Here is a 19,491-nt window from a genome sequence, read left to right as displayed (position 1 = left end):
TAAATTGCAAAGTTCATCACTTTGAGAGGAAGCTGATGCCGTATTTACAATCACCCACATAATCTTAATATTACTCTCTTCTGCAGTGAAAAATATGTCCTCCTGCACATACGAATTAGATCAATTCCTTAGGATTAATTAAGGAATGTATCGTAACGTATATAAACCTGGCAACTAGAATTTTCTTATCTCTCTCACTCTCCAACATTCTGAGGCTCAACTCTGAAGCCCAATGAACTTTTTTTTATGTAAGGTTTTGACGTTCCTTTGTTCTTGGCCTTTCTGTTTGTCACTGAAAAACAAAAACGAAAAGCCACAGAATAAACACTAAATCACTGCAGCAGAGTTGGACATGAAAATATGCAGCCATTTTAACACAAGATGTTACTGTTGAAAGACCATATTTTGGTAGGAATGCTATAGTGGGCTGATCTTATCCAGGTGTAAGCTCTTCCACTCTGCCCTTCACCTGTCAGTGCAACTGCTACAGAAGTTTCCTGATTTTTCCAGTCCAGGTGTGGCACAACCTCGTGGCAGTCCCAGACACCGGCAGCTAACAGTTCTGAGGGAAACAACCAGGTCTTTCTGCACATCAGCCACATTTAGAGAGAATTCTTCCAAAATAAGGAAAGTAGCAAGAACAGAACGTGTACATGCATAATAAAAAATATCTGGAAGATCATTTTCTTAAAAAAAAAATAATAAAAAAAATCAGTAAAGAATATAAAATTCACTTGGCTACGTGGAACCACAGATATGACTACTATGAGAATTCCAACCTTCCTATTGAAGACACTGAGGTACAGGCATCACAGAACAGCATTCTTAGCCATAAGAACATGTATCGCCAGACCACTCTAAGCAATTTCTTTTTCATCCTGTTTCCCTACACCACTTCAATGACTTATTCAGAATACTTTATTAATTAATCATGCACAACCACAAAGTGATTGAATTGCAGTCTACAAACCACTTAGGTACCAGCCCATGTGAGACTATACAGATTACAGACACGAAGTGACGCGAAGGACAAAGAACTCCTTGTTCGGAATGGGTGTGACACACACACAGCTCCCATCCACCCAGTGCCACCAGCAGTGTGGAGAAAACCCCATCTGTTACAAACAAACCTACCACCCAAAGTGAGGCAGGAAGGCTGTCATGAACTCTGCTGGCTGTTTCCCTCTCATTTCTGAAACCGCACGGATGGCATAAGACTGAGCTGCTCCATTCATTATAAATCAAGTTCCACGGCATACTCACCGTAAGAGTATTTTATGAAACTCCTTCTCTTTTACAGAAATTCTTCAGGTAATAAGAATACTTCATTGTGCATTTCCCAGTACGAAGAAACACAGCTGAAGTGGTTTCCTTGCGATGACAAAAGGGTCAGAGTATTCTCCTGCTCAAATATTGCTATCCTTACGTGTAAGGCTGCTTTCTCAACAAGGGAAAACCTCTGCTCTGCTATCAAGGTGCTCTGAAGTGTCAAGTCTCTTCCTGTCCCCCCTCTCCTCTTTGCTTTTCTTCCTTTACTTCTAACTTTTAACAGTCAGCATGCTGCTCTCCTAACCCTCTGCCCCTGGGTTTTGTTTTGCCTTTTAAAATGCCTATCTCCCTCCAGTATATTTTGTGCTCTAATTCCTCTTTCTCCAAACTTTCGCACCCCTTCTACTAAGGTTCCCAAATTTATAGGGTAGCATACCCTCCATGGAGCCCCCAGACAGGAAATGGGAACACACTGGGTAATGCACTGATAAGAGGGCAGCTTGGGCTGTGCTGAGAAACAGAAGGCTACCAGCCATCAGAATAGGAACAAGAATAACTTCCGTGGTACCTCTGCTCCACAAACAGCATTTGCCTCACTGCAACAGCTCCCAGGTTGAGAATGCTGTTCCAGTCTCTCCTCAGCCTCCACAGAATTATAGACTGGGGCAGCCCAGCTACTAACAGCCCAATGTCACCCTGGTGCTCCGGCACGTGGGGCTCCATCACATCAGAGCTTCCCTCTGCCACCATCAGAAGTCTGACCTAGGTCCACCTGCTTGCCAGGGTCAAGGGAGAGGACCAGAAAGCAGCACAGCCTTTTCCTTGCAGCCCAATCTTACCTGTAAGTGAGTGTCGCATAAGAAGTGGAGACGAACAGTCTTACTGGTCCAAAGTCCTCCTCCCACTGCACACACTGTAATTTTATATTCCTAAATGATGTCACAAACAATCAGCTCAAGTCAGTAAAAAACCCCGCCTTTCACATACAGGTGGAAATTAAAAAACAAGCACAAACATTACTAAAGTTTATCTGCAGCAAACAAAGATGAAGAAAGAAAGAAGATACAGTCAAAGCAAAAGAAAGCAAGCATGTAACAGGCACATGCTTCCACAGATTTTTTTGGTCCAACATAACCATTTCCTAAGCATTTTGTGTGCAGTCAGTAGTCCCAGTCCCTCTTTTTCAATGCCAATTTTTTAGAATTAAAACAATTAACCTGTTCTGTGACATGCTCTCCACAATGTCAAAGAAGCTGGGGCCTGGGTGACAAGCACCCTGCAGAAACGTATCCTTCTTATAAAAGGCAAGAAAAGAAATAATTGAATCCTTCATAAAAACAGCTATATTATTATTACAGAAAGAGAGTGTCTTTTCACTTACTGTCCTTAATCATGAATTTTTATTATGTAGGGCACAAGTGAAAGAGCAGTTGTGATTAAAAGCTAACTGCATAGGACAAAAAATTGGTTACTTCCAGTCCCTGGCTGATAACTACAGATTTAACTGGTATCAGGATGACCTATCTCTTTTTTCATCTACTGCTGAAAAGATGTATGTAACGTAAATTATTAAGGTATTAATTAATAAATGTACAGTACAGGAAGTTTTTGTGTTCTTTTTTCTTTTTCTTTTTTTTCCCTTTTGCCTCCAAGAAATCATTTTTACTGCAAGCAATTTTGCATGTCATTCTGGACTATATTTTATCCTTGCTAAAAAGAGTCTGCAAGAAAATCAGTGCAACACTGTTCAGCATATTTTGACTTTCCAAGTAGACAATACTCAAGGCAGTATTATAGGCTACCTGCATGGATAGTAAGCCTTTTTAGGTAATACAGTTAACTGCAATTAATGTCTGGTATTGCAGAAAAAAGCAATTCACAGTGTTCATTATAAACACCATGACCTTAAATTCAGGTCTGATTTAAGGTAAGACAGCATCTAGGATGACTAACAGGTATCACTGGAAAGAAAAAGGACTGAAGCACACATTTTCAAGTCAGGAGAAAGGTTCTGATGCAAAATTTGTCTTTTTTTTTTTAATATATCATATGAGCATAATAAAAAATACTGGCTTTTTCCACATCTTACCTACATCTTCAGATCATTAGAGAGAGAAATCTATCAGTATATGCAAATGTAATTTCAGTTGTTTCACTAATATCCTGTGCATTTTAACCAGGATTTTAATCACTTTGGTGTAGGAACTGAGAACAAATAAAATGTAATTATCTGTAGCATGAAGACAACCCTGAAGACTTGCACACAAGAGGAAGAAAAATGAATGAATAAAACTTTAACAGTAACACAAAACTGAATCTACATAGGAACAGTATCCTATAAAAAGACAAAAAAGGAGAAGCTTGTAGAGCACATACTCCTGTAACAGAGTACATGAAACCTACGTATTAACACGTCCCTACTGTCAAGTTTTCTAACAGCTAAGAAAACCAACAACAAAGTGTCTCATCTCCTTTTACAACCCAGTTTCCTAAGAGAAATGTAATTTAGGAGTGGTAGCAGTTACTCCACTTACCCAGCTACTACAAGTCTGTGTTCCAGCACACAGCCCCTGGGGTCCATTTCCTTTGAATGCTAGACTTCTCTGCTACATTTTAAAGGTAGAGGCTAGTGACAATGACATTACTTTGATAATTCCTACCATTCTACATTTTTTTGTTTAATATATTAAATTTCACTCTCAGACTATTGCTTTGATTTTTCACATCCAGCACTTGCACGGGAAGAAGACTTATCCATGATTGACATAAATTGTGCAGAAAAAGAATTAACTGCATGAGCACACATTTCTTTTCTTGAACCAATAAAAGAACATCTACCAGACAAAAAATCGGTTTGAAAACTGAAAAATCAAGAAACCCTTTAACCGCTTGAGAATTAAATAGATCATTCCATTCTTTGGACCTACTTTCAAGACTACCTTTTTATTACTGGACAACAAACTGTTGCTTCTTTCAAGCATGAATCGCTCAGAATGACGACAGGAAGCAATTTGATATTTGAAAATGAAAAGGAAGGAAAAGAAAGCATTTTCCTCAGGACCAGAATGCAAGAAGAGAGCTTTTTAGATGATCGAGGGAACTGGTGAGATGATCCGAAGAAACCCAAGCTAAAGATTTCTGAGTGAGGAAAGAGTGCAATCTCCCACTCGAGAGCTTGAATAAGTTGCAAAATTTTCCCTTATCCAACTTTTCCAAGCTTGCATACGCACACAGTACAAACAGATGTCCTGCAAATGTCCCAATCAATCACAGAATCATATAGCAGTTTGGGTTGGAAGGAACATTTAAGATCATTTAGTTCCAATCCCCTGCTATAGGCAGGGACCTCTAGAGCAGGTTGCTCAAAGCCCCACCCAGATAAGGAGAGCCAGGCTAGATGCACTTTTCAAACTGTTTGAAATAATAGTTATTCTTCTCAATATAGATTATCCTTTCTCCACTTAGCAGTTTAAATAAAACTCACTTTAATTTAAGTTTGTCAGTCGTGTCCCCTTACATAAAATGCTGGCAGGTTTCTACAGAACCTCAGAGTTCATGTTTCATTAAGTACAGCAAATACGAGTAGAAAGCTGCTGTAGCTACTGGTAAACAGATTATTTCAAATGAAGGCAAAGAGAGAAGCTCTATAGAATTAAAATCTGGAAGGTTTCCTCCACTCCATCTCCTCCCACAGCTCATCCAATCTCACCACTAATAACAGTCCATAACTTTTTTACTTCTATCTTTGTAGGCCCCTCGGCAATTCAACTTGTTTTTTTTTGTTAAAAAAACAACTTATCTCCTCTTCTAGAGCACAATATAGCCATTTTAAGTTAAAAACCTATCTGCAGACTTGGAGTTATTACAGCAGAATTAACTTTAAGTGGCCATGATATTCCTGCACTTCCGTCATATTCATCTCTGGCTTTGTTAGAAAAAGCCTTTCTGTGCTTTTACACTTTGTAATAAATTTATATCACTTCAAGTCTTCAGGAATCAAAGGAATAATTTAGGTAGAGCAATCACAAAGGTTTATTTTTTGCATTGAACTGAAGTACATAACTAGGTTGCACTAAAGATATTCCTTTCATAAGAAAACTGCAACAGAAAAGACTGCAAAGTCTACCTCTGTAGTATCTTATGTTATGGATTTTTAAAGTTGTTTAAAAATCTTTCTGTATCAGCTTTCACTTAAAAGAAACATCAGTTTCGTAACACAGCTTTCAGCGACAAAATCAAACATTTGACCTAATGCTATATAAAATCCTTTGGGAAATGAAAGATTCTCAGTCTACCTAATGAAAAGCAACAGAATAGACAAGGCTGTGTAGATCCTTAAAAGAAGGATTTTTCTGTACTAGTTAGGGCTCATTCCTGTTCCTCAGGCTTGTCAAGTAAAAACCCACTTTGTCAAGGAGTTTAAGCAGTTTTTTCCCATCCGTCTGAAGCCTAGCATAGCCTGTAACCATTTAATTTTATTCAAGTGAAAGGTTTTTTTTACTGGAGTAAAGCACTGGACGCTCATCATGTCACAGACTGGATGCAGGCATGCCTCTTGCCTACACAGGCTCCATCAAACCACAAAAATTCATCAGAGAAAAAAAACAAAACAAAACATCAAAGAACCTTAATTTTATCTCCAAAAAAGGCAGGATATTACCTTCAGACATTTGGAGTGTGCATATCTCTGAATATTACAAAAGGAAACAAGTAGTGTATCATACATGAAAGACTCTCTAAGATGTTTAATCTAAAATGGATACTAAGGTAAAAAAACAGAAATTATCAGAGTCTGAAAAAAACATTCATCACTTCCTATTATAAGGCTGAGTAACAGAAGAAAATGCAGTTTTAATCATTCAGTTTTAATGACATAATTTAAATAACAGAAGCTTAATACCTCTGCTGTTATAATACTTCCAGTTATTTTTGATCTGTCTCAGCTGGATGAAAGTATTTGCATGTCTCTGATACTCAAATCATATTCCAAAACACTTCTCTTAACATTCAAATAAAGTGTGGATACTTTTATCGAAGCGACTGTTGTGCAGAACTGTAAGCACAAAGACCTTGGGCAGTGAAGACTGAGTTCTCCTCTGCTTCTCTCAAACGAGTTTAGAAAGAACAATAGGATTTCTGCATACAGATCATACAGATCATTGGCATCATAAATTAGTAAGACAGAAGAATTATTAATTGAGAAGGGTTCTTCTATTAATTGAGAAGGGTTAATCATGCCCATAATGATTGTTTCCTCCTGGAGGGGGAGAGAATAGTTCAGAGCCTTTACTGGGTGACATCTACTTCATTTCTGAGTTTGCTTGTTCTGCTCTGCTCCCCACATTCACTCATCTCCTACATTTGAATACCCACCTTTTGGCAGAATTTTGCACCGCTTAATAAAAAAGATTAGAAAACTGAGCATATGAGATTTGATGCTTCAACACTCACCAAAGGAGCAAAGTGCTTTTATAAACGTTGGTCAGATGGTGGTTTGATATGCAAACTTGAAGGGATAAAAACACAATCAAGTTTACTATACTATTGCACTTTTCTCATTCCAATTTTCTCTATCCTATGAGTAGAGGTATGCACATTACATTTCATTTCTAATCCATTGCCAAATATTTGCCCACAATGCAATCTTTTAATTCTTTGTGAAGAATAGGCATTAAGTACGAAAATATACTCTGCTCTGAAAATACTTAGTACTTATAAGGGGGAAAAATGCCATCTGCTGGGTACAGCTGAGGACTGAGAATTTTTTTGTCTTTCTTTGCTAACATACTATGCTCCCTGGGAGAGTTCTCTGCACTTCAGACGTCATTTTTCCCTACCTTAAAAATGGATACAAATATCTGCAGTCCTTCTGGGAAGTATGTAATAGCTGCCTCATTAAAACAATGTCCAAAGCTTTTTATTCTCCTATTTCACCAACAGCAAGCGGTCTGACAGCAATGGACAAGATGACCAGCATACCAATAAGTGTACTTTTAATCCTCGCATTAGACATTAGGATTGTCTTTACAATCTCCATTACTTCACAAGCTTTTCTACCTCCACGTATCTAAATTTTACGGTTAGAGAATTGAATTTATCCAGCTTACACAAAGCAGAGCAACACACCACTAACCGTATCCCTGTGCAGCAACACACAACTTTGCTACCACTCAAAAGCCAGCTATGGAACACTGGTTGCTACAGTACAGGTGCAGAATAGGTTGGCAATCTGGCCTTAAATGAGGAAAACATGGCACTGAAAATTATAGTGCATAAAATGGTAAAATAACCAAAAGAAGTCCAGAATGTCCAGTAGAGAAATATATGAAAAGAGCCAAGTGTGATGTAATAAAATGGATTACTTTTAAAATTGACAAAAGCTACGAGGACAGAGTTTCATCCTCCATGGTTACATATGGGAAAGATAATTTTGTTTTGACTCATAAAAGCCAAGGGAAACGTTTTCATTGTTGTTGTTGTATTTACAACACAAAGAAGCAGCTGTCACCTGTTGTGTGTGTACATACATACAATTCACACTGAGGCACGTATATTTACAAATAAAATAACATGATTCATTTCAAGTGAAGCTGAAGCAACATACAGTATTGGAAATTTGTGTTTCAAAATGAAAATAAAGGCTTATTTCTCACATATACAGTGATGCTAAAAACAAAGTGGGTCCTATGAAGGAACATAGCTTTCTTCCATGTGTTGAAGATAAAAACACTAAGGTTGATTTCAAAATAGAATTCAGTACAAAGCCATGCTTGTACTTCACAATTGCTGTCAAAAGACTGTTTGGTAAAAAGCGAGCAAGCATAAAAAGTATGAAAATATGGAATTCTGGCCTTTATAGGATCCTACTGTAGGAACATGCTTACATATGTTGCCAGATGGAATCAAATATCTACTGAAAGCTATTAATGGCTTTTGCAAAGCACAAGGTATTTATTCCCTGTCAAAGTGCACAATGCGCCTAAGCTTGATATCCAGCAGTCACTGTTCTTTTCCATACTGCCTATATAAATAACAAAATGGATTCTGCATTGCCATTGAATCATCACGCCTTGATTATGCAAATTGATCTCCTACAGACAGATACATGTACCTACAGTCTCAATGATTTTAATGTGTTTGTACAGGATAAGCATCTTTTCTCAGAGAAAAAAAAAACAAACAAAAAAAAAGCTGGGTGCTTGCCAAAAGGATGGTATGTGAATTACCAAACCCATGGCAGATCCTAAGTCATTAAAGTAACAGATACTAAAAATACAATGCACTTCCTCAGAATGCAAATGTCCCTTCAAATGTTAATTTAAAAAAAAAAAATCACAATAGGCAATTACTTTTTTTTAATCAAATCATCCCAGCTTGAATACCTATAAAACAAGAGAACACCGGATTATTCTTCTAAAAATAATGATATAGGCTTCTTTTCTAATGTCTCTAAGGCTTCAAGATAAGTGGATGTACCAAGAGTTTCTCCTGGCTATCAGAGAAATGGAACTGCTGATAACCAGCTAGTGTTCTAGAACACTGCATGCATACAGTATCGGTAATACTGACGTGGTAGAAATGCAAACAACCTGTATCAAGGGCCATTTATTTTGTTGACGTGCTTTGCTGATTCCAAAATACTTGTGAATGCAGTCAGACACAAAAAGCTGGACTTCTATTTTCTAACCCAATTCCAAAACATTTTTGATGGTATCAAAGCAAACTGCATTGTACACTTACAACTATAATGTATTATTTTTATCTTTAATACATTCATTATTTAGCACTTAAATTGGTTCCTTTATGATTTGTGAGTTTTGTATTATCAGAGAATTACATAATAAATTGTTCAGAGTGAGACTGATGAAGAGTACAAAAACACATACAATATCTTTTGCTGTCCAGCTTGTTTGACCAACTCTTGCTACGATAACTCTTTTTTCTCTCTCACTTTGCTTTATTCTTCTTTGAAATACACCACAGCATGCAAGGAAATAAGCTGACTGAACTTTCTTTCCTTAAACAAAAGGTTCTTCAGTTCAAATGGAAAAACACTTTGTATTCTTACATTAGAGATCTGTAGCAATTTTACGCTAATGCTCTTTTCCAAACATGTTTTTAAATGTACCAATCTGTAAAGTAAAAATAACAATAAAAATCTCCAATTAAACAACAAACTGAAACAAAGAAACAAACAAAACAAAACCTAATTGAACATTAATTAATACCTCAGGCAGTTCACGCAGGGAAAAACATTCTGGATTAAGTTATCATTTGTGGGACGCTTACAGAATCTAACAAATACTCCTTGCCTGAAGATCACAGTTACTACATGCAAAAATACAAGTCAAAGAAGCTCGTAACACTTTGTATTGAGCAGCATCTTCAATAATATTGTCTCTTGACTCTCAGACTTAAAAAGTTAAATTATACTGGCACAAAAGAAAAATAACTTCACAGATGAACTTCATTACGTTGAAGATGTGTATCTATTGCTCATAACTTTAGCAAAAGGAAGATGAATGGTTCCTTTATTTAAATTATATGGTCTTTAAATTATGCATTATTTAAAAATATGGCAAGCCACCTGGATCAGGCTGCATGGGGTACCATCCAAACCGGCTTTGAATGCCTCCAGAGTTGGGCCATCCACAGCATCTCCGTGCAACCTGTGCCACTATCTCACCACTCTCCTAATATGAACTTAAACCTCCCATCTTTACGTTTAAAGCCATTCCCCACCGTCCTGTCACTACCACATAATGTAAGAAGTCAGTCCCTTCCTGCTTATAAACTCCCTTAAGTACTAGAAAGCTGCAATGAGGTCTCCCCTCATGATGCTTCTCTGGACCCACTCCAACAATTCTGCATCCTTCCAGAACTGGAGGCTGCAGGCTTGGATGCAGTAGTCCAGATTGCATCCTCACAAGGGCAGTGTAGAGGGGGATAATAGCCTCCCTCACCTGCTGGACACCCCTCTTTTGATGCAGTCAAATATACTGTTGGCCTTCCAGGCTGCAACAGCACTGGCCCATGTCCAGCTCTTTATCCACTAGAATCTCCAGTTCTTCTCTGCAAGCGTGAGAATTAACACATATCTGGGATTGCCCTGACGCAAGGGCAACACTTCGCACTTGGCCTCCTTGAATCTCATTAGGTTCACAGGGCCCCACTTTACAAGCCTGTCTGGGTCCCTCTGGGTGGCACCCTTTCATTCTACTGTATCAAGTCCGCCGTTCAGCTTGGTGTCATCAGCAAACTTTCTGAGGGTACACTGGATCCCACTGTCTGTGTCTTTGATAAAGATCTTTAAGAGTACTCGTACCAAGATGGACCCCTGAGGGACACCACTCATGACCAGTCTCCACCTGCAAATAGATCCATTGACCACAATCCTTCAGCAGGAACCATCCAACCAACTCTTATCCACTGAACAGCCCAGTTTTCAAATCCATCTCTCTCCAATTCAGAGATAAGGATACGGTGCAGGAGGACGTCAATGGACTTGCACCAAGAAGTTCAGGTAGATAAGAACAGTTGCCCTTACAGCAGTTTTTTATACCCACTTGTCTTATCCAATGCTGGAGAAGTGTGTTCTTATGCATTTTGAAGAAGATGTCCTTGAAGATAAGCCAGCTCTCAGGCACCACTCTGTGCTTCAGAGGAAGCTGCCATCGGATATTACCTATTTGTTTCCTGAAAAAGCCAAAACCAGCTAACCTGAAGTCTGAGATTATTTCTCCATTTTCTACCATCTTAGATTTGTTTAACGAGGGATGGCATCAGTTCTCAATTGTCTGGCTAGTTCTATCTGATACACGAGTGGTAAGAAGTCTAAGCTACAAGGCCGAATATAAACTTTAGAATAAAATTCAAATCCAAAGGTAAAATAAGACAGAGTATCCAAGACACATGATAAGCAAATTTTAGAGGAATATGAAACTTGGGAGCTTTTCTTGATCTCATTTACTGATAGAAATGGATCAAACAGAATGGTTAATCATTATGATAGCTGACACAAACCACAGCAAAATCTACATTAAGAAAAAAACAAGTTCAAGAAAAAGAAAAAGGGTCTACAAAACACACAGAGCTACATTTACATTCCATTCAGCAAGCATATAAATAATCTTTGGATTATATGAGGCAAAGCTTTAAAAATCTGGAGAAATGAGTAGCTAAAGTAGAATAATTATCTGACAGATGGAGATTGCCCAAGGCTGCCACTTCAACATATAAAAAGATGAGGCTGAATTCATTTTTGAAATCCAACATTTGAAATTCCAAGAGCATTCTGTATATTAGTTTTGGAAGGTATGACATTATGTTCAGTATATCAGGGTATAAATACAAGTTAGATTCAAATACTTACTTTGAAAATTACTTTAAAAACCTCATCGAGAAAATATTTTAAACACCATCATCTGAGTGGTACAGCATAAATATACACCTAGATTCTTTGGGTTTACTATACAATAAAATCTATATGCTTTTGTATCTTCCATTGCAATGCCAAAGGTGAAAACTGCATGTGCATACTTCTACCACTACCCGTGCTTCCACTTCCCATACTGCCAGACTCTTCTTTCCATGCATAATATTCTCTTTCAACCTCCCTGCACAATCTTACCCCTAAATTTGTCTGGATCTGGTAAGACCTGTACTTGAATGCCTGAAGATAACAACTTAGCAAATTACTCATTTACTTCCATTTGCAACTTTTAAATTCCATAAAAAGCAAGTAACTTCAAAGCACACACTTGCTCTAACAACAGTATGACTATAAATGTAGTTAATATATTCCAACCTGCACTCCTCCTGCTGTCATCCCAATGTTGTGCATCTTTGCATCTATTTGCAACATCTTGTCCTTATTTGTTCCATAATTGCTGTGGGACATCATCTGCATTCTGCCTCATAACTCCACTGTACGTAAATGCAGCCCTAATCTAGATGGATCTCCAGAGGCTAGAGCAATATGGGATTATTATTTTCATCACTAAGGTACTAGTTGTAAAGCTCCCATTCTGTGATGGATGACAAATTTGTGTTCTTCGGCAGCCAGCGTTCTCCAATCCAGTAAGACTGAAAAGAGCTCGCAGCTCTAACTGGTCATTTACTGACCAAATAAAAGGAAGAACAGAAAGAGGGGAGGAAGCACAAAGCACAGGTCAAACAAACCATACTGTCACCTCAGCAGATCCTAGCTGTTAACTCTTACCATTTTTCAGTTAGGATTTTTTTTTTCAAAGCAGAACTGTGAGGAAGACTGGCTCGTAAGGTGAATAAGTCATCTTGTGACAGACAACATATCTATATGACAGCAAATCAAAAACAGCGTGGTTATTTGGAACCAGCTTTTTATTTTTCAGATGCTCTAGTTTACAGAACAAAAAGGACAACATGACATCTAACAAAACGAAAACATTCACTTGCCGATAGCTATGATATCTATATTTGGTTGTTGATCTGCAATTGCCAGTATAGCCACTGAGGCCCCTGCTGGCCTCAAATACGTTGCATTTCATCTTACATTTTTCATTACTAAACAATTTCCAAGCAAAAAAAGCTTTGTCTAAAACATGTTCCCTACCCCTCCCCAACACACCCATTCCGAATGTGGTACACTTTCTCTTGGTTACAATAAAAAAAAATGATTACTAACAGAGTTGATGACTCCTTCAGATTTTATATATATGTGTGTATATATATACATATATATACATATATATACACACACACACATTAAAAGAAGTAAGACTTCATTGGTATTTTTCTCTTAGAAGATGAGTAAAATTCCTGACTCCTTCTCATACCCCAAGGTTCTAGGCAGAACTTTGATTATTCTGTGATATGAAATCATCTAATCCATTGACCCAGTAAGATATTTACTGAAAACCAATAGAGACAAAACCTCGCTTTTCACTTGATTTTAGCATGTCTGATTCAGATAAAATTTGAAAGAATTGCACAGGCTAATTAAAGTCTGGAAAAGGGAGCACGGACGTCCTTGTTAGCTACCACAAAACTGGCACCATGTAGACATTTTCAGATGATATTTGTGACATTTAAAGAAGGTTCAGAATCAGCTTGGGGGTTTTATCTTTTTTAAGAAATATTTTTAAAGTCAGACATTTTGGGGGAAAAAAAAAAGAAACTCTATCTTTTAAAAAAGAATCTTCTCTATAATTGAGACATCGCACACAGCAATTACATATATATTTCCTTCTGACAAGGTCATTTAACTCAGAGGCCATCTGTAAACAGTTGGTGAGTTTATGTCCCCGTAATTTTATTTTCCATGAGTATCATCATAATTTCAGAAAAACGCAAGGTACTGTTACATGATGAAAGGGCTTCACTTCACATTGCTGATGAGAGACAATTACCTTAGTAAACCTGAAGTGATACAGAAGCGCTGGCAAGTGGGCCTACCACTTTAAAGCACGTGAAATGTGAGGGCTTTACAGTTCAACTCTTGTGTTTCACCACAACACCTTACTCCTCCATTTAGCTAATTTATTAGGTTGTTGGGGTTTTTTTGTTTGTTTTCAATAAAAATAACTATTTTGATGTGATCAAAAGAGATTGAAACCATAAACTAGAATCCTTGCAAAAGCAACAGAAAAAGAGTTAATGTAAACCATCATAGTGATGCCTGGATGGAATGCTCTATGGGAATACACAGGGGACAATTACTGTGGCTCAGCTGATAAGATGTAACTCGCTAAGGTGCAACGACACAATTTCTTTCAAATATATGCGCTGAACAGGAGTGTCAAGATTAGGTCACTGAGATTACCAAGACCCTGTCTTTCCTTGGGATGCAATAGCATTTTTTCTTTATTTTCATTCTTTGTTATGGAATCTTCATCTTAATAGTGCAGCTTATTCTAAAAGTACTTCGTAGACCATAAGCCTGACCCTTCTTTTTATTCAAAGGCAAAACTGCCCAATATCAATACTGAAATAACTGAACCCTATACAAAAACAAATGAGTCATCCATCCGGAACGGAACTACATCTGGAGTGAAACATGGCAGCTATTTTGCAGTTAGTATTACTATTACAGACTGATCTATGGATGGAAATGTGCAATTGAAAGCACGGGGGAATTTTAGGTAGATGGAAAAATAATCACACCGACTAAAATCAGGCAAATTCCCTGGAGAACTCCCTCATTCATAGGAAAAATGCACAAGATTGTTTACAATTGATCAGGATCTCAATTACATATGCCATGCCAAAGACAGGCCTAACAGCTGACTGTGCTCTAGTCTCATGCTTTTGAATAAATAATGACCCCATATGTTTTTTTCCCCCCGCTATTTAATTGAACATGGAACTATAAATACACGGGCAGTGTGGCTGGAGTTTAGTAACCCAGGTTTGACCTAAAAGACCACACACACCAGCAGCACAGATTTAGATGTCTGCATTTTAGGGTTTAAAGGTGAGGCTGTAAATTAGAACAGAGGACTTGAGAACTACAGGCAATCCCCATCCTCGCTATTTCAAGCTGTCACGTATTTGAGATCAATACGTTGAGTTCAGCTCCGCAGTCAGTAAAAGATCAATACAAAGTCATACAATCCTTTCCCATAAATATTGCTGCTTAACTATCGAAATAACATGCATGCTTTTATAATAGTACTTTAAGCACATTTGCACAACTCTGCTGTCAAACATGTGCCAAATTTCTTTGTGGATTGTTGAAGGAAAACTATTTTACCTAAAGCACAGAAACCACTATGAATCCTGGCTTTTAATCTCAGTGAGGGTAAGGAGAGGCAGGATGCCTAACACTGCCATATTAGAATTGCCATTAGCAAGACATTCTGTTCATCAAAATAGAATTGTTAGGTTGCTGGGGTTTTTTTTCAGAAATCAACTTAACAGGCCTTCTTCAAAGCAAGTTTAATATGACAGTGATCAGAACTCTGGAATTGTCTTTTTAAAGTCTAAAACTAAGTATGTTTCTTTTAAAACAACTTTGAAGTTGGTACAGTTTGGATGCTTCCATTAAAAAGTTCGTATTTTACCAAGCAGTTAATCAGACAACCAAATTAACAAGTAAAGCAATTAAACCAATATTTTATTCACAATATTTTATTGTTTATGTTTAACTGAATAGAAGCTACAGTTTCATTGGTCATTACTTAACATGAATATCTCTCTTCCAGTAATGGCAAAGTGTTATTTTTCACCTAGTACTTCATTAAATTTTCTTTTTGTTAGTTGAAAGTACATGGCCTTGTGCTACAAACAGCAGTCAACTGTCATATGAGCTAGAGTAAAATGTATTTAGAATAATTATACTTTATTGTATTTGGAATAATTATACTTTATTTCTCTAACGCCAAGTTTCTAGGACTTTTTTCTTAAGCATGTGAGAGGAACATAAACATGAGTTTACTTAAGTATTACAGCATTCAGAACTAATCAGGCACTTATATCCATCCTGATAAGCAATATACACATTTTCACGTAGCTAAAGTATGGTAGAACTTTTCTAAATGTTAGGAAATGTTTCCAATTTAACAATGGAATACTCCTTCAATAATTTACCGCTAAGTGTCCAACTTTTTAGCAGCAGTTTTGCTGGCTAATTTTTATTACATTCATTTTCTGATAAAATTATCATCTTTTTCTTTAAATGTAACGCAATAGCACTAAGATTTTTCTATTTGAAATTGGTGTTAACTAACCAACCAAATAGTTTTGTTGTTTTTTTTTTAAACGGTAAAATGAAAACTAGTTTTATTTTGCTTCTGAGTTACAGGCTCCTACTACTATTGTAAGCTTCAGCTGAAATCAAAAGAATCCTATAATAAAAGTAGCATTCCTGCCAGACACCAGGTAATTTTTTCAGCAGAAATCTTTCCTGTTACACTTTTTGGTGGTTTAAATAACAGCCAATCAAACGTGAAACATTCATCTGAATCTGAAATCAAACATAAAATATTCCTGCATACTCTCTAAAGCAGCTGTGTTGCTTCTGAGGACTTAATATACCACTTTCAACCTCAAAAATATGAACAGATGTTTTTGCCCTTATGAAATACTCAGAAGTCAGTAGCCAAGTATGTTTGGTTGAGTAAACCTTATATTCTCAAGATATCATACATTCATCAAATATGTTCACTAATAAATAAGCTAAAGTTAGATGAACCATTATTGGAACCAGCATTCTGGACTAAGTAAGCAGTCTGTGTATTAACTGTTTAACCATACTGGGTTACCTAGGGCACGCATAAAAAAAATAAAAGCTTAACATCAGTACTCAAGCTGTTAGTTGTAGTGAGACCCAGATGTTAAAACAAGCAACTTAAAAAAAAATAAAAATCGATGATCTCAGCCCTAAATAAAATTATTTCCATGGCAAGCTTTAATTCAGTGACTCAGTCTTCACCCTTCCCACCCTTTTTAATATGTGCAGTGTCTGAATTAGGCAAAAAGTATGTAGAACTGCTGTAAAGATTTACGTGTCTCTTGCTTCTGGAGCTTACCATTTTCGAAAAAAACTGATGGGTTTATAGACAATACCAAGAAAACTTATCAAAAAATGTGAAGTTCAGGCTTTAAAAAAAAAACAAACAAGTGTCATTTCTTAATTATGCAGAATTCTAAAATGGAAGAAAGCTGATGTTGGCACTGTTTTGCTTAAAAACAATAGAAAATAGTTACTTTATATAAGAATTTTAGCTAGCATAGCCTGTCTGTTTTCTACATCCACAAAGGACAATGCCAAAACCAAACATGAGTTTAGCTACTGTTTTTTGCATTTTTAATTTTATGAAACAATATAAGAACAAGTAGTTTTACATTATAGGCATCTGCTGTTGTTTTCAGTACTGCATTGATTACAACAGCTTCTAACACTTTCAGAACAGATTCTACAGCATACAGAGAGGCTTAGCCCCAGAAAATGTCAAGAAATATCAGAGGGGAGATTAAACTGCTAAGGGACATTCACTTGTGCGTTATACATTTAAAAAGAGGAGAGATTACATACCCTTCTCCACCAATCCTCGTTATCTTCAGACGAAAATCAACAGAGTTCAGGCTGGGTGGCTTCCATTTCAGAATATCATCACATCGACCAGGCTTGTATTTCTGAAGCAAATTAAAAAGTGGTTTAATTATGCTTATTGGTTTTCACTGGTTTTAAAAGAAAAACTCAGCATTTCAGACTATATTAGATGTCTCTAATGAATTACAACACTTAGTGATTGAAGCAATGAATTTCATTATCACAGAGGTAGTTGTGCTTCACTACTTTATTTGCTGCTCCCTTTTAAAACTGCTTAGCAGCCAAGCCACTGCATATAATACAAAACTCAGAAAGGAAATAAAAATTAGCATATTTCATTGTCTCTCTCTGACTAATGGAACATTTTAAAAAAGAAAATAAGACAGAGCAGTTTTAATAAATGATAACACTGATAGGTCATGCATAAAATACACATTTAAGATAACCTCAACATCTTGAACAATTTTATAAACAATGTTTTTGTTACCCATTCTGTTGGCTGACACAATGTGACAAAGTCAGCAGTCATCATACTGACAGCTCTCAGAAAGACCCATCAGAAACATGTACTTTGGTATCAAAAGAATGTAAGTTATGTAGAGATTGAAAAAGCATCGTGACATGCTGAAACATAAATTAAGGGAGCATCTGTTGCTTAAGAGAGCTGAACCAGAAGTTGCCATATTTATCATAAAAGAGCAATTTTCTCTTAAATTAAGACCTTTGCTTTAGCATGATCTCTTTTATCATCCACTCCGGTTAATTAAGCTGCCACGCTGTTCATCCTCAGTTAATAGTGACAGTCAAGGCAGCTAAACTTTTCCTTACTTGGATATCATTCATGGCAATGGAGTCAATCAGAATTAGCATGGACAGGGAAAAAGAAAAAATTGGATATGCACAAGGTAAGAAATTTTAGTTTTAGATTCTTCGTAATTCTCAATGAGAAAGACCATTTTAAGTTTACCTCATAAAAACAAACCTACAAAACCAAGAATGCCAGGTGTCTTTTGGTAGATACCACAGTGACCACCATTCATGCACTACACCCAGATCTTGTTAAATATTTACAAAATATTCAATTTACTGATGATAAATGTAACAGGTCTACACCAAAAGTGACAAAAGCAGATGAATAATTTTTTTTTTTCCCTGACAAAAAAATAGACACTTATCTTTTCCAAAATAAATGCATTGTATCTTCCTCATTACTTCCTCATAAAATGGCTATGTGATGTTTGCTAGACAATAGCAAGGCAAGCTTTACTTCCCCAAGCTGAAACCAAAATGAGCTCCAAACAGTGTTAGTGATGCATAGCAGAAAAATGACAAAAATAATCGACTGAAAGCTCTTTTTGAAAACTGAACATGGCTGTCTAAACTCCATTTACCAATTTTACCACAGCCCCAGACTATCCGAGACTGATGGCTTCAGGCTTTCTGTTTGGGTTGCTATTCAGGATACTAGAGACACCTTTCAGATGTTGGTACTGGAGTTGCCTACCCAACTTACTATTCTAATCCTTCGTAGCTTTGAAGTGAATTTCTCCAAAACCGCCCCCCCAAAATCTGAACAGAATTTAAATCATTTATCTTGGACATTAGGAAAACTTGCAGAAGAGGTTTCTAACACCTTTTATCTATGCCTGTTCTCCTTCAATGTCTTTTATTTTATTCCTTCCTAACCATCTTCTATTTGAAAGTTGTCTACCGGAAAGCAACTTTCCCCGGATGTCCCTCATGTCTAGAACTCTTGCCAAACCAAATCAAACATCCTTGTTTCACTTCAATCAGAAAAACAGTAAGATAGAGTGCTATACTAAAGTTACGTCTGTTTTTAAACAACTTCTCTTCCCACTTTATTCCCCTTTATATGATTTCTGGCCTGTAACATCAGTAGCTATTTGAGAAGAGTTGGTTGACTGCATACATTTACAAAAAATGTGGATTTAAAAAAGGTATAGTTTAAGAACCTAAAAAAAAATAATAAATCTTTCAGTAGCCCTTTAGTTTTCTCCATCCTGCTGGCCTCAATCAGCTCTCCCTCATTTCTCTGTCTGCTCTTCATGTGCCAGTAATGAAATTTATTTAGCTCTTTAATTTTTTTTTCATTTAAATTTGCAAATTAGAAGTCTTACACAATGCAGGTATGAAGATTTAAAACTCATGCTATACGTACTCATTGATAT

At 36.8% G+C, this 19,491-nt stretch overlaps 1 protein-coding gene across 3 annotated transcripts in view; it reads right to left on the bottom strand.

The window, feature by feature from the left end:
- Positions 1 to 19,491, bottom strand: part of RNGTT (RNA guanylyltransferase and 5'-phosphatase) — a 183,455-nt gene that overhangs the window by 41,254 nt on the left and 122,710 nt on the right. For all 3 annotated transcript variants that reach the window (XM_085217658.1, XM_085217657.1, XM_085217655.1), the window contains one exon: positions 17,285 to 17,385. In XM_085217658.1, coding sequence (XP_085073784.1) covers positions 17,285 to 17,385 — 101 coding nt within the window. The remainder of the gene's footprint in view (positions 1 to 17,284; positions 17,386 to 19,491) is intronic.

This window comes from Meleagris gallopavo, chromosome 2 (genome assembly GCF_905368555.1).
Source record: "Meleagris gallopavo chromosome 2, MGAL_WU_HG_1.1, whole genome shotgun sequence".
Classification (NCBI taxonomy): Eukaryota; Metazoa; Chordata; class Aves; order Galliformes; family Phasianidae; genus Meleagris; species Meleagris gallopavo.
This window is presented reverse-complemented; position numbering and strand designations above follow the sequence as displayed.